Source organism: Cornus florida, unplaced genomic scaffold (genome assembly GCF_030987335.1).
Source record: "Cornus florida cultivar Cherokee Brave unplaced genomic scaffold, ASM3098733v1 CherokeeBrave_3.0.0_Hap2_Chr06, whole genome shotgun sequence".
Classification (NCBI taxonomy): domain Eukaryota; kingdom Viridiplantae; phylum Streptophyta; class Magnoliopsida; order Cornales; family Cornaceae; genus Cornus; species Cornus florida.
The window spans coordinates 66,588,251-66,604,967 of NW_026775576.1; the positions used below are offsets into that span (position 1 = coordinate 66,588,251).

A 16,717-nucleotide genomic window follows, 5' to 3' on the forward strand; every position below is an offset into this window, starting at 1 on the left:
GATATACAGTTGCCAAAACACCGAAAAATAAAAAATAAAAAATAAAAAACACATTTTTTCATTGGAGTCTTGCGAGAGGCTATTCCTAAGACCTCGCTCAAGTTACAAAAACAACCATATATATAACATGACATTACGTCGCTGCACTTGGTTCAATTGCATTCTGATGTACCAATAAATTGGTTCAATTGCATTCTGATATACCAATTAATTCATGTCGATAAGTGATCACACAAATATCATCAAAATATTCAAAGTAAAACGAATGGAGCAATCTGCAATACTACAAGAAATTTGATGGACGAAAATGGGCCCTTAGAAAAACTATATTTTGTTGTTATTCATGCAATAATGAAGATTCTATAAGAAAGAATGATCATAACTACAAGCGCCATTTGGCCTGAGAGATATGTACAGCTGCTTTTCCTCCATCAGGAAAAAAAATAAAAATAAAAATCTCATCTATGATCTAACAGTTAATAAACCTAGTAAGAATTTACTATTGCATTGTCATTTTCAAAACATATTCAACTCCGAAATGTCATCCAAAGGTATTTCAAGGCCCGCTGATTCATGATCTTGTAAACCATCATCATCGAAGTTTAACCAGGAAATGAGATCCTGAGGCCCACCAAGGTCCGCGCCAACACCAAGTTCTTCAAGGGAGTCTAATTCATGCAAGTGCAAATTTGTAAAGTCCATTTGTTCCTTCGCCTTCTTTACTGAATCATTAGGATTTTTACCAGGGGACATCAAACCAACTTCTCTTTTTTTGTTGCTGCAATTCATAACTGGTTCATCACTAGAAACACCAGCAGCTGATGGGTACACGGGTTGTGTTGTTTCAGAAAATTTACTGACATGTTCACTTCCTGATATTGATAGCTGAGCGGTCTTCTGCTTGGTCTTTGTTTTCGTTTTACGCTGACCCTTAACATGGCCTAGCAATGGACGGCCAGCTTTGGCAACAGCATTTCTGGTTGAAGTATCTTTGCCCCTCTCTCTCTCACTTCTCTTTCCTTTTGTTCCACCCAAAAGACTGCTACCTAAAGTTGATGTGGCTCTCAAGGCAGCGCTCCCACCAACAACATCAAGTGATACTTCCTTCTTACCGCGGTTTGATATTGGTCCATTTTTGGCAAAATACAGATCAGACTGATTGGTAGGGGTTTCAAATCCATCTAATGAACCCCCGTTGCTCTTATTATCAATATCACACCTCTCAGCACTACCAGGAAAAGGGCCTGTAAGAATAGATATCCCATGCATTAAATAAACCATTAGCAAATGTATATCATTGAGAAGTAAAATTAATAATATAAATAAATAAAAATAGAAAAAAGACTCCCTAGCGAAAAACCTCTATAATATAGCATCCAGCAAAACTTGGAGCATCAAATCAGATAAATTGCCAAAAGTGTGCAAATGAGATTTAGAGAATAATGATAAAACTGCAAAAGGTATTATTACTTAACAGTATAATAGCATTTACTAAAGTAACAGACCTGAGGCTATGCGGTCTGCCTGCAGGTTACGAGATTCTGGATGTTTATCATTAGCACCCTCCGAAGCAGGACAAGTCAATGTTTCTGCCTCATTGCCCCGATGAGGTGCAGCAAAAATGACATCCCGAAGGGCTGGCTCACTGAAACAACTTGTTCCTGAATCTTCAAATTTCCGACATTTTGCAAGAGTCCTCTTCACAAAAGCCAAGGCAGCTTGTTTTGACACCTTAGCAACCCCACTTCTAGAAGCACTACTTCCTTGAGTGGCCTGGTAAATTTAATCAGAGACATTTTATGGTTTAAATTACAGCAAACCGATAGCTTTCACGCAACGAAGATCGGACTATGCAAGGAAAAAATAGAGACAAACAACCACACTTGCAAATAGAGAGGGCGGGTGTTAAGAGTATATAATTGTTCACTATACTTTTCCCAATTAAAATGGTGGCTGTAATCCACAGAGCCTTATTGCATTATAGTTAATATTTAAAATGACATTGGAACGAATAGGGCATTGAACAAACTATTTTACATTACCCCACTTCCACTAAGAAAATGTACATGCAACAACAATAGTAAAAATCCTTAATTTGATATAAATCATCATCATTTTTGCATTTGTCCCATTCAAATAGGGATTGCCACATGAATTCTCTTTTTGCAATCTCGTCTATTATAAGCCATTTCTCTTAGAAATCCAATTTCTTTAGATCAATTTTTATTATTTCATCCCAAGTTAATTTTGGTCTACCTCTTACCTTCTATTTGAACTAATGTTCCTCTCTTTACCTGTGCATATTTTAGAGAGGTTTCAAAGGGCATATAATTAGATATTACGTTGAAATTAAACAAAAGACAAATAAGAAGACGTAAAATTAGAATATAATATCTAATTTCTCAATGAATGATATTTAGATGCATGATCAATCAAAAAAAATCAAAAACGATTAAAACAAACAACAACTCTAACAGAAAATTTCATAGATGGATATGATATCTTGTTCTAATAAAAATAAAATAAAATAAAATAAAATAAAATAAAGATAAGGCAAAAAGGGCACAAATAGAGGTCAAAAAAAGCAAAATCAAGAAAGAAGACAGTATCATTTCACAACCATAGAAAATGCGTCTTCCTAATAATGTTTACAGAGGATTACAAAATGGGATCTCTGCACAGCCTTTGCATAAAGCAAGGACAGTAGTCCGATTGATATCATGATGCAATTGGTGATAAAATTTTATTTGAATTGATTTGCATAATCCCCCAAAATTTTTGGGAACCAAACTCATAATGGGTCCTCACTTATCTCCAGATATGCTTTATTTGCACATGTATACAAATAGAACATGCTGGCTGACTTATGCGTTTTTGAAAAAAAATGGCTAGCCATTGCCGCACAGCAATGAATGTTACCAACTCCACAAATAAAACACAATACTATTTCAACAGACTCCTTGTCTCAAATGCCTGAAAGTATTGTGTAATAATATGCTACATTGTTCCAAGGTAAAATAGAAATTCAGCTAAGACCTCTCCGGTCCTCAGCCTACTTCAACACCATTTGCTTGCTCGAAATGACTATAGATACAACTGCAATGGACCAACTAGACACGACCTGATTTTTCCCAGTTTTAGATAGCATGTTTTCAAAATGTTGGGTAGGGTTTATGTTGAAAAAATCGCAACCTGAATCGAATTGCTTCTGGGTCAAGTTAGGGCATCAAGTAACCCAAACGCAACCCAAAATTGTCAACCAGACAACCAAATACTAACCTGAATATATATATATACACACTACATATGTGGACAATTATTAATATACAAAATAGTATAGTTCATGAGATTTCATTTATTTGTTTAATTGGTAAAATTACTAGTTTCGAAAGTCTTTTTTAGTACAATCATAAATGCGAGGCGAGAGATAGTCCCAGGTTGTTGTCAACTAACCCCTACCCAATTTTCAAGTCAAGGATCCCAACCAGAACTCAACCTGAGCTCAATGATTTAAGCATTGGTAGAGCTCTGTTGGGAAGCACGGATTGAATGGTACAGCTGGGCCTGATCCCCAACCCTTCCCAAGTTCGCACTCCTAAACATTCAATCTCACGACAAACTCATGCAAGGTAGAGAAACAGAAGAGGCTTATTGGTAAAGGAAAAGATTAGAAGAGTACTCGAGTCTGGCTTTCTAGTTTCTAGTAATCAAGTTAAAATACATGCTATTTTACTGCTGACTTGAGACCACTCTCACAGGATTAGTAATCTATCCAAAGGGCTAAAATCATGGGTTTCACATAAATCAAATCTAAAATTGAATAACAAATATATATATATATATATATATATATATATATATATATTATAAAAGATTGGAAGATATCATACCTAATCTACCTTAATATCTAACATCAGATGCCAAATAAACTCCAATCAAATTTTACAAATTAAGCCTCAAACTGTAGTTTTAGTATAAGAGGAGTCCATTGGCTCCATTATTGTCAAAGTTGAAGCAATTTGTTCAAAGTAGATATAACTCTTTTTTTTACTTTTTGGTAAGTAAACTGCGTAGAAGTATTAACATTCTTTCACATTCAATTTCACTGATTGATAGAAAATAACACAATTTGATAGGTACACCAAAAATTCTAAACATCTAAAGTGATGATCTATGTGGATGGGTGTGATGTGGGCAAGGACTGGCAAGCTACAGGGTGTCATGATCCTACATCGCCTGAGAAAGGTGAAGTGCTATATGTAAGTTCTACACCCTTCTATGACACAACGTGTTTTAAAGCCATGATGGCCGTGAACCCTTCAGAACTCCAAAGTTAAGCGTTCTTACTATAGAGTAGTACCAAGGGAACCCCTGGGAAATCTCTGGTCTGGGGGAGTCAAAAACAGACAATATTGTGTCTGGGTAAGGTGCGGGCCGTTACAAATGGTATCAGAGTCGGAACCCAACCGGAAGTGTGGCCAACGAGGATGTTGGGCCCCATGGGTGGGTGACTGTGACGATCTTTGTGGCCGGGTGTGATGGGGGCAAGCACTGGCAGGCTACAGGGTGTCATGATCCCCCATCACTAGGGAAAGGTGAAGCGTCATATGTAGGTTCTACACCCTTCTATGACACAGCGCGTTTTAAAGCCGTAAACCCATCAAAACTCCAAAGTTAAGCGTGCTTACTATAGTGTAATACCAGGATGGGGTGATCGGTGACCCCTAGGAAGAATCTAGTCCGGAGGAGCTAAAAATGGACAATATTGTATCTGGGTAGGGTGGGGGTTGTTGCATCAAAGTACATACAAGAACATTTGCATGGTTTCTGCATTATGCTTCTCACACCATTGATATATGTAACAACAACTTTCTAATTTTACCGAACATTACCATGTGGTTGTTCATATGGAATTAACGCAAGGATGATGATGTTTGTAGATTTAAAAAAAAAACACCCAACTTTGTAGTTATAAAATAGGTTAATAAACCTTAACTATACATGAGCAACAATACGAGCACAAGATAGAATTTATAATTTTGGAGGAACAAACATAAAAGAGACAATAAATAAAACAATTACCAATTGCTTCTTGTAAGCCAACTCAACAAGTCTATTCATTGCAACCTGCTCAAGCTCCCTGCATGATAATCATGTTATATTTAACTCAACATAATTCAAATAGACAAATTTGAAAGTAAGCATTATAGTTAAAAGCTTAAAAATTCTAATATCCAGAAGATGTCTAACAGTCAAGTATTTTACCATCTTTCCATCTCCCTTCCTTTGTGAATAGCTTTACAAATTCTGTCTAAGCACATCTTCTTTTTACCAATCTATGGAATCAAAACAAATAAAGGACTTGCATTTAGTAAGATATCACAGATAGATATTATGGCAGAACGACATTTGAAAAGAGTTGTACAATATTTTACTGAAACTGAACTTATAAGTTTCTGCTCGAGTATAGGCTAATAGATATATTTGGGGAAAGGAAACATGCTTTGATGCAAGGTAACACTGGCACAGCAATACCTGTTGATGAAGTCCCTTCTTCAGCGCGACGATCTCTTGATTAATCAATTCATCCTCACTGTCATCTAGATCAGGCTGTAGAAGGCATTGGGAGGTAGGAAACAAAAAGGCAAAAACAAAAACAAAAATCAGAGAACTGGGTGAAAATAATATTCATCTGCAAAATTAGAATGCTGAGATCAACAAAGATAATCTGCCATTAAACTCACAACCAGATGAGTAACAACATGAGAATGGATTTCAAAGATGAGCCTCGAAAAGTGATTGTTTACAAAGAATAAAAAACAGGAGGAGGAACTAAATAACAAATCCTTTGATGTAATAAAGGGGGAAGAGAAACATAAGTTACATGAAGATTATCTATTAAATAAGTAAAGCTCACCACTTTATCTGGATATAAGCCAATACTCTGCAGCTCCAGCAAGAGCTTATCATCCAGACACATCTGCTCATGTTGGCAATTAGAGGAAGAAATGCCAAAATCATTTGTTTGTACATTTTGTGGCGCATACATATCATTTCTAGAGAGCCCAGCCAACATCCCAAACTCTGAACGCACAAATTCACCATCTACATGCAGCAAGTCATCATTACATGAAGGATTTTGGATGCTTGCACTTCTGTTAGAGGTGGTACTCCCATTACAAGGTAAAATTTCATTTACAGTAACTTGTTTCTTAGTTTTAACACCAAGCATTAATTCGCATTCAGAATCCATCCTATCCCTCTTTCTACGTTCAGCATCAATAAGAAGACATGTGTCATATGGCGAGTCATCTGTAGCATATTGAGGCAACACATTCCTTCTCATTCCATTTTCTTCAAGTTCTTCAATATCATCTTCTTCAATCAAAGCTGATAATACTCTTTGATACAATGGAGTAACTTCGTTAAATCTTCTTTCTGAGTCTAATCTTCCACATAAAGTATCAATATCCTGAAATTGATTAACTAACTCCACTGTCCTAGCTGACTCTTTCATATTAACTTGATTTAGCAGGCTTCTATTTCCTTCTCCAGCAACAAGAGATGGAGAAGTTTCTCCATGTCGAAGATCACCCTGCAAAAGCAAAAGAGAGAGCTGCTAGATGAAGAAACCATTGAAACATATATGAATTTAGATCAACTTGCAAGGGTACAAGTGTTTTGGGTATCTTTCTTGTTTTGAAGACTAATGCCACCAAGGCACAATGTCCACAAGATCTGTGAATCAGATTGATGATGGTACGCACCCTTACTTTCATTCATATCAACAGTGTCATTATTTTTAAATCTCTTCATATGCAATTTTTTTTTTTTTTTTTCCCCCTCTTGATTGTGCATGCATGGCACGTAATTAGCTTTCCCATGAAAATTTATTTTTATGAATGCATTATTTGTTGTTAATATGTATAAATAAAACTAAGTGTTAAATAGAGTGCTTTGAAATGATCAACACCACCGATCAAAGCACTACTGAAGAAAGAGTGAGTTGATGTAAGTGTAAGGTGCAATATATGAGGAAACTCAGAGGATGCCATGGATTAACCAGTCAAAAAGAACCGAAAATCTCATGATGTGTCTATGGAAATGGTTCTTTAAGGTTAATATAGCACATGGATATGGGGTCAATACCAAACAGTCAAGCGCCTTGACACTAAGAATCATAGATTTTCTTTTGAAAAAGAGAAGGATAAATTGAAAGAGAGGATGACAAAAAAGCAGCAATAAAAGAATTGTAACATGGGGAAAAAAGATTTAGTGCGCATCTAATGAAATCATTTTCATTGCGTTTTTCCAATGGATAGGAGCATTTGTAAATTACATTTCAAAAAAAAAAAAAAAGGTGACATCTTTGGAAAGAAATTAATAAATTATGGAGAAATTTGTCCTTTTCATTAATATTATTTTATTTTGCACTAGAGACTCAAGTGCCTTCGCAAATATATCGAAAAATTCATAAACAGCATACATTTAAATAGCGCCTTATTAATCACATAAGAATAATAGAGATAGAGATTTTCAGTCAAGAACTTGCAATGAGATACAATAGATAAAAATTCAGCAAGGATGGACTGTGTTGGAGGTCAAACAGTAAACAGAGTGGAGAAAGATAACGCTGGCAGGAGGACCGGAGGGGTATGGACATATCCTAAATTAACAACTATGCTGCAAATTACAGAGATCTCTTCCTTTCAGAAATATTAAAACATTAATGCAGTGACAAACATCCGGGATAGGATTTCATTAAGTTCCTCTGCAAATTTCAGCTGATAACAACAAAGGAAATGCGAAGAGTCCAAGCAACTATTTCAACAATTTGGGAAAAAAAATAAAATGATTGAACTCTATAAGTAGCAAGAACTTCCTCTCGAAATAATCTTATCTTGTAGATTCCGGTTATCACCTGTTCAGATAAGTAGGATATGTCTTCAAAACTGACAGAAGCAAAAATTGGCTCCATCTTCTTCCAGAATAAACTAGAACAGGCAATACCTGCAAAAGCGAGTGATAGCGAATGAAAATATGCTTGTATAAAAAAGTAATTATATTTGCATCAAATCAGAACAAAATGGATGTCTGACACATACAACTACCATTACAAGCGAAATTTGCTGCTGCTAAGAGTTCTTCATGATCATCATCATCTGATTGTGCTAAAATACGGATTTACAAGCATAGTTAGGCATTATAAGAAAAAGAACTACGCAGTGAAATATTTTAACAGTAGGAACCATGCATGAATAATGATAACTTTATATACCAACACACACCACCACCCCCCCCCCCCCCCCAACAACCAAAAAAAAGGTGTATGTCAGTCACGGGTCCCCAGTATGACTACAAAGAAACTTCAGAAATAACCTAACAGGGGTAGCTGCCACTAAAATGGAAATGAGAAATATTTTACCAGCATCCAAATCCAGTGAATAATTTATTGTGCAACTCTCTGAATCTTTTAAAATATACCAAAATTACAAGTACAATGGAATAGATAATAACAACTTTCTATGGCAAATGTACAGGTTCTAAATTTGAAGGGTTATTTTGTCATTGTACCAGTAAAGTCTGGAGAATTGCTAGTCGGGATATGCCCAAGGTTAGAAAAACCTTTGCGATCCGACAATTTCTTTGAAGAAGGGACAAACTTACTGCAAGAAATGAACATATTACTTTATCAATAATGAAAACCATGAGTAAGGTAAACGGATAACATCAATTCAATTGTGTAGAAAATATATTCAGAACCTTCCATTCTTGTCAGAACCAGACTTTGAACTTCGAGATGGATTTCTTGTATCTGCATTCTCCAACTTCTCCGTTATAGGTGAAACGCTAGCCCTATAAAATGAAGTGCTCCTTCTGCTCCGCCCTTGTCTCCGTACACCATCACCAGTTTCTTCCTTAGTAAGTAGCTTATTCTTCTTTGTAAGCATTACAGAAGAACCAGCATTATGCATAGCATTTACAGTTTTTTCCTCCACATCATCACTACCAGTACCTTTCCCCTTAAATCTGTCTTCACCAGCACCAGATTCTTCACTTTCAGATAATCTAGCTGGGGATGTGACATTTTCAAGTTTCAATTTACACTTCTGGGTGCGATTAGCCATACCCTTGGAAAGCAGCAGACCATTGGTTCCACAAACACTCGCTCTACCACTAAAATCAGAAGAGGAACACTCTTCAGATGATATCTGCATTCCATCATGGTTTGAGACTGGAGAAACCAGATTAGCTCTCCTTGTGCGAGAAACTTTCTGTGGCCTCTGAACAACCCGTTGAGCCATGGGTGGAGAGGGTGATCCGGAGGCCACAACACACTTGCGATTGTTAGCCCCAGTAATTGAATAAATTTTATTCACAGCCCCAGTAATTGACTGAGTTTTATTCACATTCCGAGGTTGTTCCCAGCTCTCATATGTTCCAGATACACGAGGAATATTAGGAGATGTATTTGTTGCCACTACAGAACCAGTTCGCGGTGCCCTCAAAGCCCTACTTTTTGTCACTATACTAGGACCAGAAACATGATTGTCATCGCAAATATTTGACCTATAAAACACAGCAGCAACCATCAGATGATAAACTCAGGAAAGGATATCACATTATTGAAACAATAAAAAATGTTAAGGAATCTTTATTTCCATCACAATCCTAAAAAAAGTCAGCTATAAGTCTGACTCAACTAATAGCCTCATAAGTCTAAATGAGTAAATACACACTTATCATTTCCTTTTGCTAGAATTCTGTCCTTCTTTAATCTGGTTGCCAGATTCCTTTGAAGAACAGCCTTATGTTGCTCATTATTGGATGTTGCACGGACATTAGATTTAGCAGTTGGGGAACTACGATCCAACTTGTTGATCCCACTAATACCATTCAAAGATCCAGACCTGAAGAGATGCAAAGTATCGAGGACAAAGCAATTATTTTTCGTTTTTACAGCAATGTATGGTGACAAACTAGATTACCATCAAATTAATAAAATATATAAATACATAAAAACTAAAAGAAAATGATATACGCATAAAATAAAATCTCATCTTCAATGTATTGATGCATAGAGTTCATAAACAGTATGGTCAAATCTAACAAATGTAAAATGCTCAATGAATGGATGTCTTTTTCATATTGTCTTTTACTGTGCAGGGCATCAGCCGTTCAATCCCTTTATTTTGAGAACTGATCTGTCACAAATTATGTCCCTTTTGGGAATTGCAACATTTAAAGAAAGTGGCTTGTAATGCATTGGAAAACCTTGAGTTTCAAAATTTGCCCTCTAAAATTACATATTTACTATATTGATTTGTGTGGTAATTTTCCAGCAAGGGCTAAACTAGAAATGTTACAGAGAGGAGTGTTCTGAATTTTCTAAAGTGACATTTATTTTGAGGCATCCAATAACTATTTAATATGGGACAAACTGACAAAGAGAGTACATTTTTTTTTTTCCAGAAATAACAAAGAGAGTACAGCATACTACAAGAAGTGCACATTAGGAGGCCAAATGTAGTTACATGAGCCAAACGCCATTTTAAAGAAGCATAGGACACCCTTAAGTAATTGACTTGCAAATGGAACAGATTCTTAGGATTTAAAAATAATAATAATAATAATAATAATAAATCTCTCGTACAGGCATGTCTTATTTTCCAATAAATGGCACCACTCTTCTGGAAAATAATTCTCAAAGTCGACTTCAAATGGAGAGATGAAGGTCCTAAACCAGCAGCAGTCATGGTTGGGTGAAACAGCTGGTTTGTGGTGGTTTTCCAGCCTACCGATACCAAGTTTCACAAAAATCACATGAGACCGGCCGATACTCTGACCGAAACGTCTGTTACGGCCTTGAACTGGCCGCCTCTCTTAGAGAACCGGCCGGTTCGGCTGTGGACCAGAAGATTAAAAAATAAAAAATATATAAAAAGTAAAATAAAATAAAGAAGAAGAAGCTAGAAAATAAGGAAAGAACCTAACCAAAAATAAATAAATAAATAAAATAACGAAAGAAAGTGTATGTCCTCCATCACTTTCTTCACAACACAACTATCACCTTCTACACAGAGATGTCCAGAAGACACAATGGTTCATAACCACTGCAACCTTCTTAACGACACAACGCTCTTTGGTAAGTTTGTACAGAAGACACACAACTGTTGAAGCCTCTAGTTTGTAGAGAGAGACGTGAGGTAGCCAAAGAGACCTTCTGAATGAATTAAATATAGTGTCTATCTTCAATTTATCTTTCTTATTTCTATTGGTCAAAATGGACAGTTACTAAATGTATTCTCTCTTCAATGTTTCATTCTATCTTTCCTTTTCAGATTGGCCAAAGAGGACGGTTAGTATCATGGGCTACAGCTGTTGTTTTCTTTTTTTCCGTGTTTTCTTTTTAAAGATAAGTGACACATCTACACATTTATTTTTGTAAGTTTTATTTATTCTTTTTCTATACATATACTCTACTATCTTGTATTACATAAGATAATAATGGATACCATTTCATAAATTAATAAATATAAGTTTTTCCTAATTTTGATAATGATATTATAATTTTTACTTTAAAAAATAATAATAATAGGAAGAAGAAGAACTCTTTAATTCATAACCACTTGTGCTAAATGATCTTAAAAAAATTAACTGGAATTACTAAAATTCACTGTAAATCCATTTGTATTGAATTATATGTAAAAAGTTGCTACATCTTCTTGCTATTGGTACACCCAAACTAATATTTATCTTAATATTCCCTCCATCCAAAAAAAAGTGTCCACCTTCCCATTTTTAGATGTCCCAATTCAAAAGTCAATGTATTATATTTTACAACATTCCCACTATACCCTTCTTGCATTGAACTTATAAAAACAATTAAATGTAAAACATCATCACATCGTTGTGGACCCACCATGGGTAGATTTGGTAATTCATTCACTACCAACAAAAAACTAATATATATATATATATATATATATATATATATATATATATATATATTAAAAACCACGTCTTAAAAAGTTTAGGTTCCCAAAAAGGGACACTTAAAATGGGATAGAGGAAGTAATTTCTAAAGAAAAATATATGTTACTTTTGAATGCTAAAAGCTGCGGGCCACAATGTAAAAATATGTGACATAACATGTATGTTATGGTTAATGATTTTATTGTACTTTTAATGTGTATTATATTTATTTTATTTTCTCTTTTCACATGTCATGTTATATATATTATGAATTTGTATCTATTATTATTTATTAATTTCATAAAAAGTATAATTATTGACCATTTTTAATAATGACAGCGATTCAAAATTCATGAATAGGTCATTACTTGTGGTTAATGGTCTCCAAATTCAATAAAAATCTCCAAAATTCATCTTTATCAAATTATATAATAAAAGGTTGTGTATCACAGCATTTTAGACGCTTCATGCAAGGTAAAAAAAAAATAAAAAAAAAAAATCACAACTGCCATAACAAATTCAGTTTCGTAACACCGATACGGGCCCGATTCCGTTACACCCTGTCTACATCTATGACTGTGACCACAATTGCGAACCTTGGTAGCAGTATGACTGTAACATAAAAGGTCATCCTATAATAATGAAACAGTTACCTGAAACCTTGGGCATCACAAGATTGCAAGCCAGGTTGATGGCTAAGGTTTTGATGCATTGCTCGTTTCAATTCTCTGTCACTATCTATTGGTCTCATAGAAGCTGTACCGACTGAACGTTTCCTCTTCGTTTTTTTGTCCCACCCTTCCCCTCCAGCAGGCAATCTGTGAGTCTTTTCTCCGACCAGATCAGAACCTGCACCACTATCCTTAAACATGTCTTGATCTTTTGCCATTACAAGAGGCTGCCTAGGTTGTCCATTGCTCTGGCATTCTGCCTGAAATAATTTCAAAAAGAACTAACCAATAACTTCATAGTCAACGAGTTGTGCCCAAAATAACAACAGCATTTGGTACATATAGGTTAATCGGTGCAACAATGAATCGTCAGGGTGTCCCGTATGAGTTGAATGCTCTTTTGCATCTTATATACGGTTCAAATTGATTTAATAATATCATTTGTACTGTGTAAATCAGTTCATTGAGCTTTTATTATTACTTGAACAAGGAAAAGGCAATTTTAAGATTTAAATGAGTAACAGTATTTGCAATATTCATTAGTGATTATGATGCCATCTCCAAGATAAATTATTAACTTGCATAAAATGTATGTAAAATACAATGCATGATTCAATTTGTCATTAAAAATTCAAGCAATTTAATGTTGTGTCAACTAAAGTGTAGAATAAAACAAGAATCAATATGTCAAGTATAATTGAAGCAACAATATCAAATTATAAATCATGAAAATATTTTCCCCAAGTGAATTATGCAGCATAAAAGTTTTAGGGAATGACAATAGCAAACCGCAACATCAAATCAGGTACAGACCCGTGTTTCTGCCACCGACGTTCGTTGACGCTTATTCAGAACAACATTCTTAGTCCGGTCATCTAGTCTCTGTGTTACAAAGTCTGGAGGGTTTTGATGAATCTGGGTTGCCATCTTTAAACTCAATCCACCCGATTGCTCATTTTTTATTAGCTCGTTGCTTTGCTGCTTTTTGGAGCTTCCACCTTCAACAAACTTGTCCAAATGCTGCAAGTGTTCTTCCAAAATTTTTGCTCTAGCCCTGGTAAAAAATTTAGTTCCATTTTTAGCCAAAAAAAATAATAATAATAATAATAAATAAAATGATAAGAAAACCTCAAGTGATTAAATCCTAGCTTTACATATTTATTTCAAAATTTCATTATTTGTTTCTATATCCCCAAACCCAAAAACAAAAAAATACACAAAGACAATAAGATGGATCCAAGTTAAACCTTAAAATATCTTAAATAAGATAGGAAATAAAATATCATCACAAATAAAGGCATAATAAAAAAGTATAGTAAATCAATTGCAATATCAGGTTTATATCTCAAAAATGAATACTAAAATATAATACCTGGCCTTGAAAAGGCCATCCACGATACTTGCTTTATAACGCTTTAGTTCATCCATAGTAACTGGAGGTGAAGGCTTGCAATGTGCGGCACCAAAAGAATTGTCTTCCGAGGCATTCCCGGTAGAAAAGCCCAAAACCCTCCTTAACTCCCCATAACGTGTGTACTTCTGGACTCCCATCATAATCGGTTCCAGCATCAGACACTGTGACAATGGGGGTAAGTTCCCGGTCATTGTGCCACTACAACGAGACATTCCAGTACCAAAACCAAATATCCGGCTCTCACCACCCTCTCGGAAGCTTCCCGACCTATCCATACTGGGAACTGAAAATTTCCCCTTCTGTCCATTTGGTTGGTTGCCTGCAAAACCAGGTTCCTGACTGCCCGAAGTTAACTCGAATCTTGCATTTCCCGCCATTACTCAACCCCAGTTGCAATAACTCATATCTACAAAGAGTTTTCCCCCAACAACTTGTTTCAGTGTCCAAATTATCTACCTCTGAAGCAAGTGACTTCTCACAGCCTGAAAGGAAATGAGTAATGAATTCAAAAGAAGATCTGGTGTCCACCGACTACATGTACAGCAACCATGTGCTAGAATTAACCTTGAATCAATTATTCAAAAAACTTCTTCACATCCTCAATAATTCAGCACACTCTAATTGAGAATGTCCATTCAAAGATGAACAAAAACAAATAGCAAAGGTAATCCTAACAGTTTAACTAACTAGCACATATACAGAAACAAATGCAGCAAACAAATACATACATCAACAGATACAAAACAGAAAACCTTCGAATTTAGAAGCCAAAAATTGTAGCCAGTTTCCAAACATGTAAAAACACTTCAATTTAAAATATTCTAAACATTGGCCTCCAAATCTGAATAAGGATCAGAAAAAGAAACCAACAAGGAGTGCCAGTTATATAATCCATCAACAAGACTACCAAGATTTAAGATCCACTTAAATGATTAATCATACAACATCGATAACTATTGCATTATAATCCTAAAAGTTCCAACAAAACTAATAGTAAAAGCAGTTGCACAACAATGATTACCAATATATTAGTTAAATAACAGCACCGATCACAAAATGGAGAAAACTAGAACTCTAAAGAGTGTTTAAGCATTCGAATTCAGCAAAAACAATAACTGTCGTGAACTCCAAATTCCAATGAGACATTTCACCGAAAAATTAAACACAAAATCGAAAAACAGACAAGTTCAATTAACGATTCTACCAAAAAATTCTAGGGTTTATCGATGAATTGCCTGAAATTTAGCAGGAAAAAAATCCATAAAAACGAATTAACTCAGAAGTACGTAACTCGAGGGAATCAAAACCAACTACATTCATCGATCTGGCGGCTCGAAGAGAGAGAGCAAAGTTTGTAGAGAGAGAAAGTACCGGAGTAAGAATAATGGTTGATTTTTCTCTTCTTCTCACCTGAAGCTGTCGTCGCGGAGATCTTTCGCGGACGAGAGAGGGGTGGGTCCCGCTACTACTGCTGCAAAAAGAAGTCACTTTTTATAAGTTTATAATTTATAGATGGGTAAAGTGCAAATAACCCCCCTGAACTATGGGGAAATTTGCAACTAACCCCCTGAACTACCAAAAATGCAAAAAACCCCTCAAACTATACAAAAAAGTTGCAGATCACCCCATCCGGTGACCGGCCGTCCAAAAATGAGCGCGTGATTCACACGCGACAGACAAATTAAGTTTTTTGGACAATAATGCCCTTCTATATATGAAAATACCAAATTATCCTATAACCACCACCACCGTCGTCTACGACCACCACCACCTTCTGCAACCACCAACATAACCACCACCACCGTCCGCAACCACCAACATAACCACCACGAAACCCTCCTGAACTCATGCCAAAACACACCGTTAAACGAAATCAAACCCACCACCATCACTACCACCTCCATCGGCATCTCAACGGCACACCACCAAACCCAATCGAACCAGTACACAAACCCACAGCCACCACCCCAATCCCGCCACCACCATCACCCGTCATCACCAACCACAGCCTAACCTTCTCTCCATCAAACCCATCACACACCGTGAAACCAAACCCCCACTAACCCACTGCCATCACCCCCTTCAATCACAATCTCTGGTTCTCCCTCGGGAACGAAGGCGGTATGGAACTGCTACTCGGTGGCGTCGAATTCCGGTCTGATAGCGGAGCACTAGTATGGGCGGCGATGGATCCGTATGCGAGCAACGAAGCTTTCAATTGCAGCAACGGCGATCTGTTCAAGTGGAAGCACTTGTGGAGAATGATTGCGGAGTAATTTGGGGTCGATGAAAACGAGAAGTGGGTGACCGTCCCGATCGGAACAGGGAGGTTGGTGGATGAGGCGAAGCTCGGCCGCTGTGCAGCTAAGCCGCAACCAGCCCATCGCCGCGAGTTAACCATGGCCGAACCAGCCCATTGTCGTTCAGCCCACCTTGCTCGCCGGTCCTCTCCACCATCCGAGCTCGTTCCAGCTGTCACCGCAAGAGACGGTGGCGGGGCAGGCGCAGGAGATGACGGCAGCGAGATCCCAGCGGCGACGAGGATGATTTGGGTTTTGACGCGTCGACTCCGCATCGTCACCATAATCGCCGACTTACCTCCTCTTCCGTCACCATAATCGCCGCCGCCGCCACCATCTTTTTCCTTCATTTTCTT

General features: G+C 36.6%; 1 protein-coding gene across 5 annotated transcripts; it reads right to left on the reverse strand.

Annotated features, from left to right (window-relative positions):
- Positions 1-308: 308 nt before the first annotated feature.
- On the reverse strand, positions 309-15,541 carry LOC132311813 (uncharacterized). Of its 5 annotated transcripts, none has more exons than XM_059809919.1 (15): positions 15,433-15,541; positions 14,020-14,543; positions 13,461-13,701; positions 12,630-12,907; positions 9,741-9,911; positions 8,764-9,570; positions 8,575-8,666; positions 8,106-8,171; positions 7,922-8,010; positions 5,918-6,595; positions 5,536-5,610; positions 5,266-5,336; positions 5,083-5,140; positions 1,506-1,773; positions 309-1,244 (listed from the first exon to the last, which is right to left on the reverse strand). In XM_059809919.1, exons 2-15 carry the CDS (start codon positions 14,436-14,438, stop codon positions 517-519), a joined length of 4,041 nt encoding a protein of 1,346 aa, XP_059665902.1. In that variant the 5' UTR covers positions 14,439-14,543; positions 15,433-15,541; the 3' UTR covers positions 309-516. The 5 variants fall into 5 exon arrangements, with proteins under 5 accessions (XP_059665902.1, XP_059665904.1, XP_059665901.1 ...); XM_059809921.1 differs by having other exon boundaries at positions 8,112-8,171; positions 15,353-15,537; XM_059809918.1 differs by having other exon boundaries at positions 15,353-15,536.
- Positions 15,542-16,717: the final 1,176 nt, after the last annotated feature.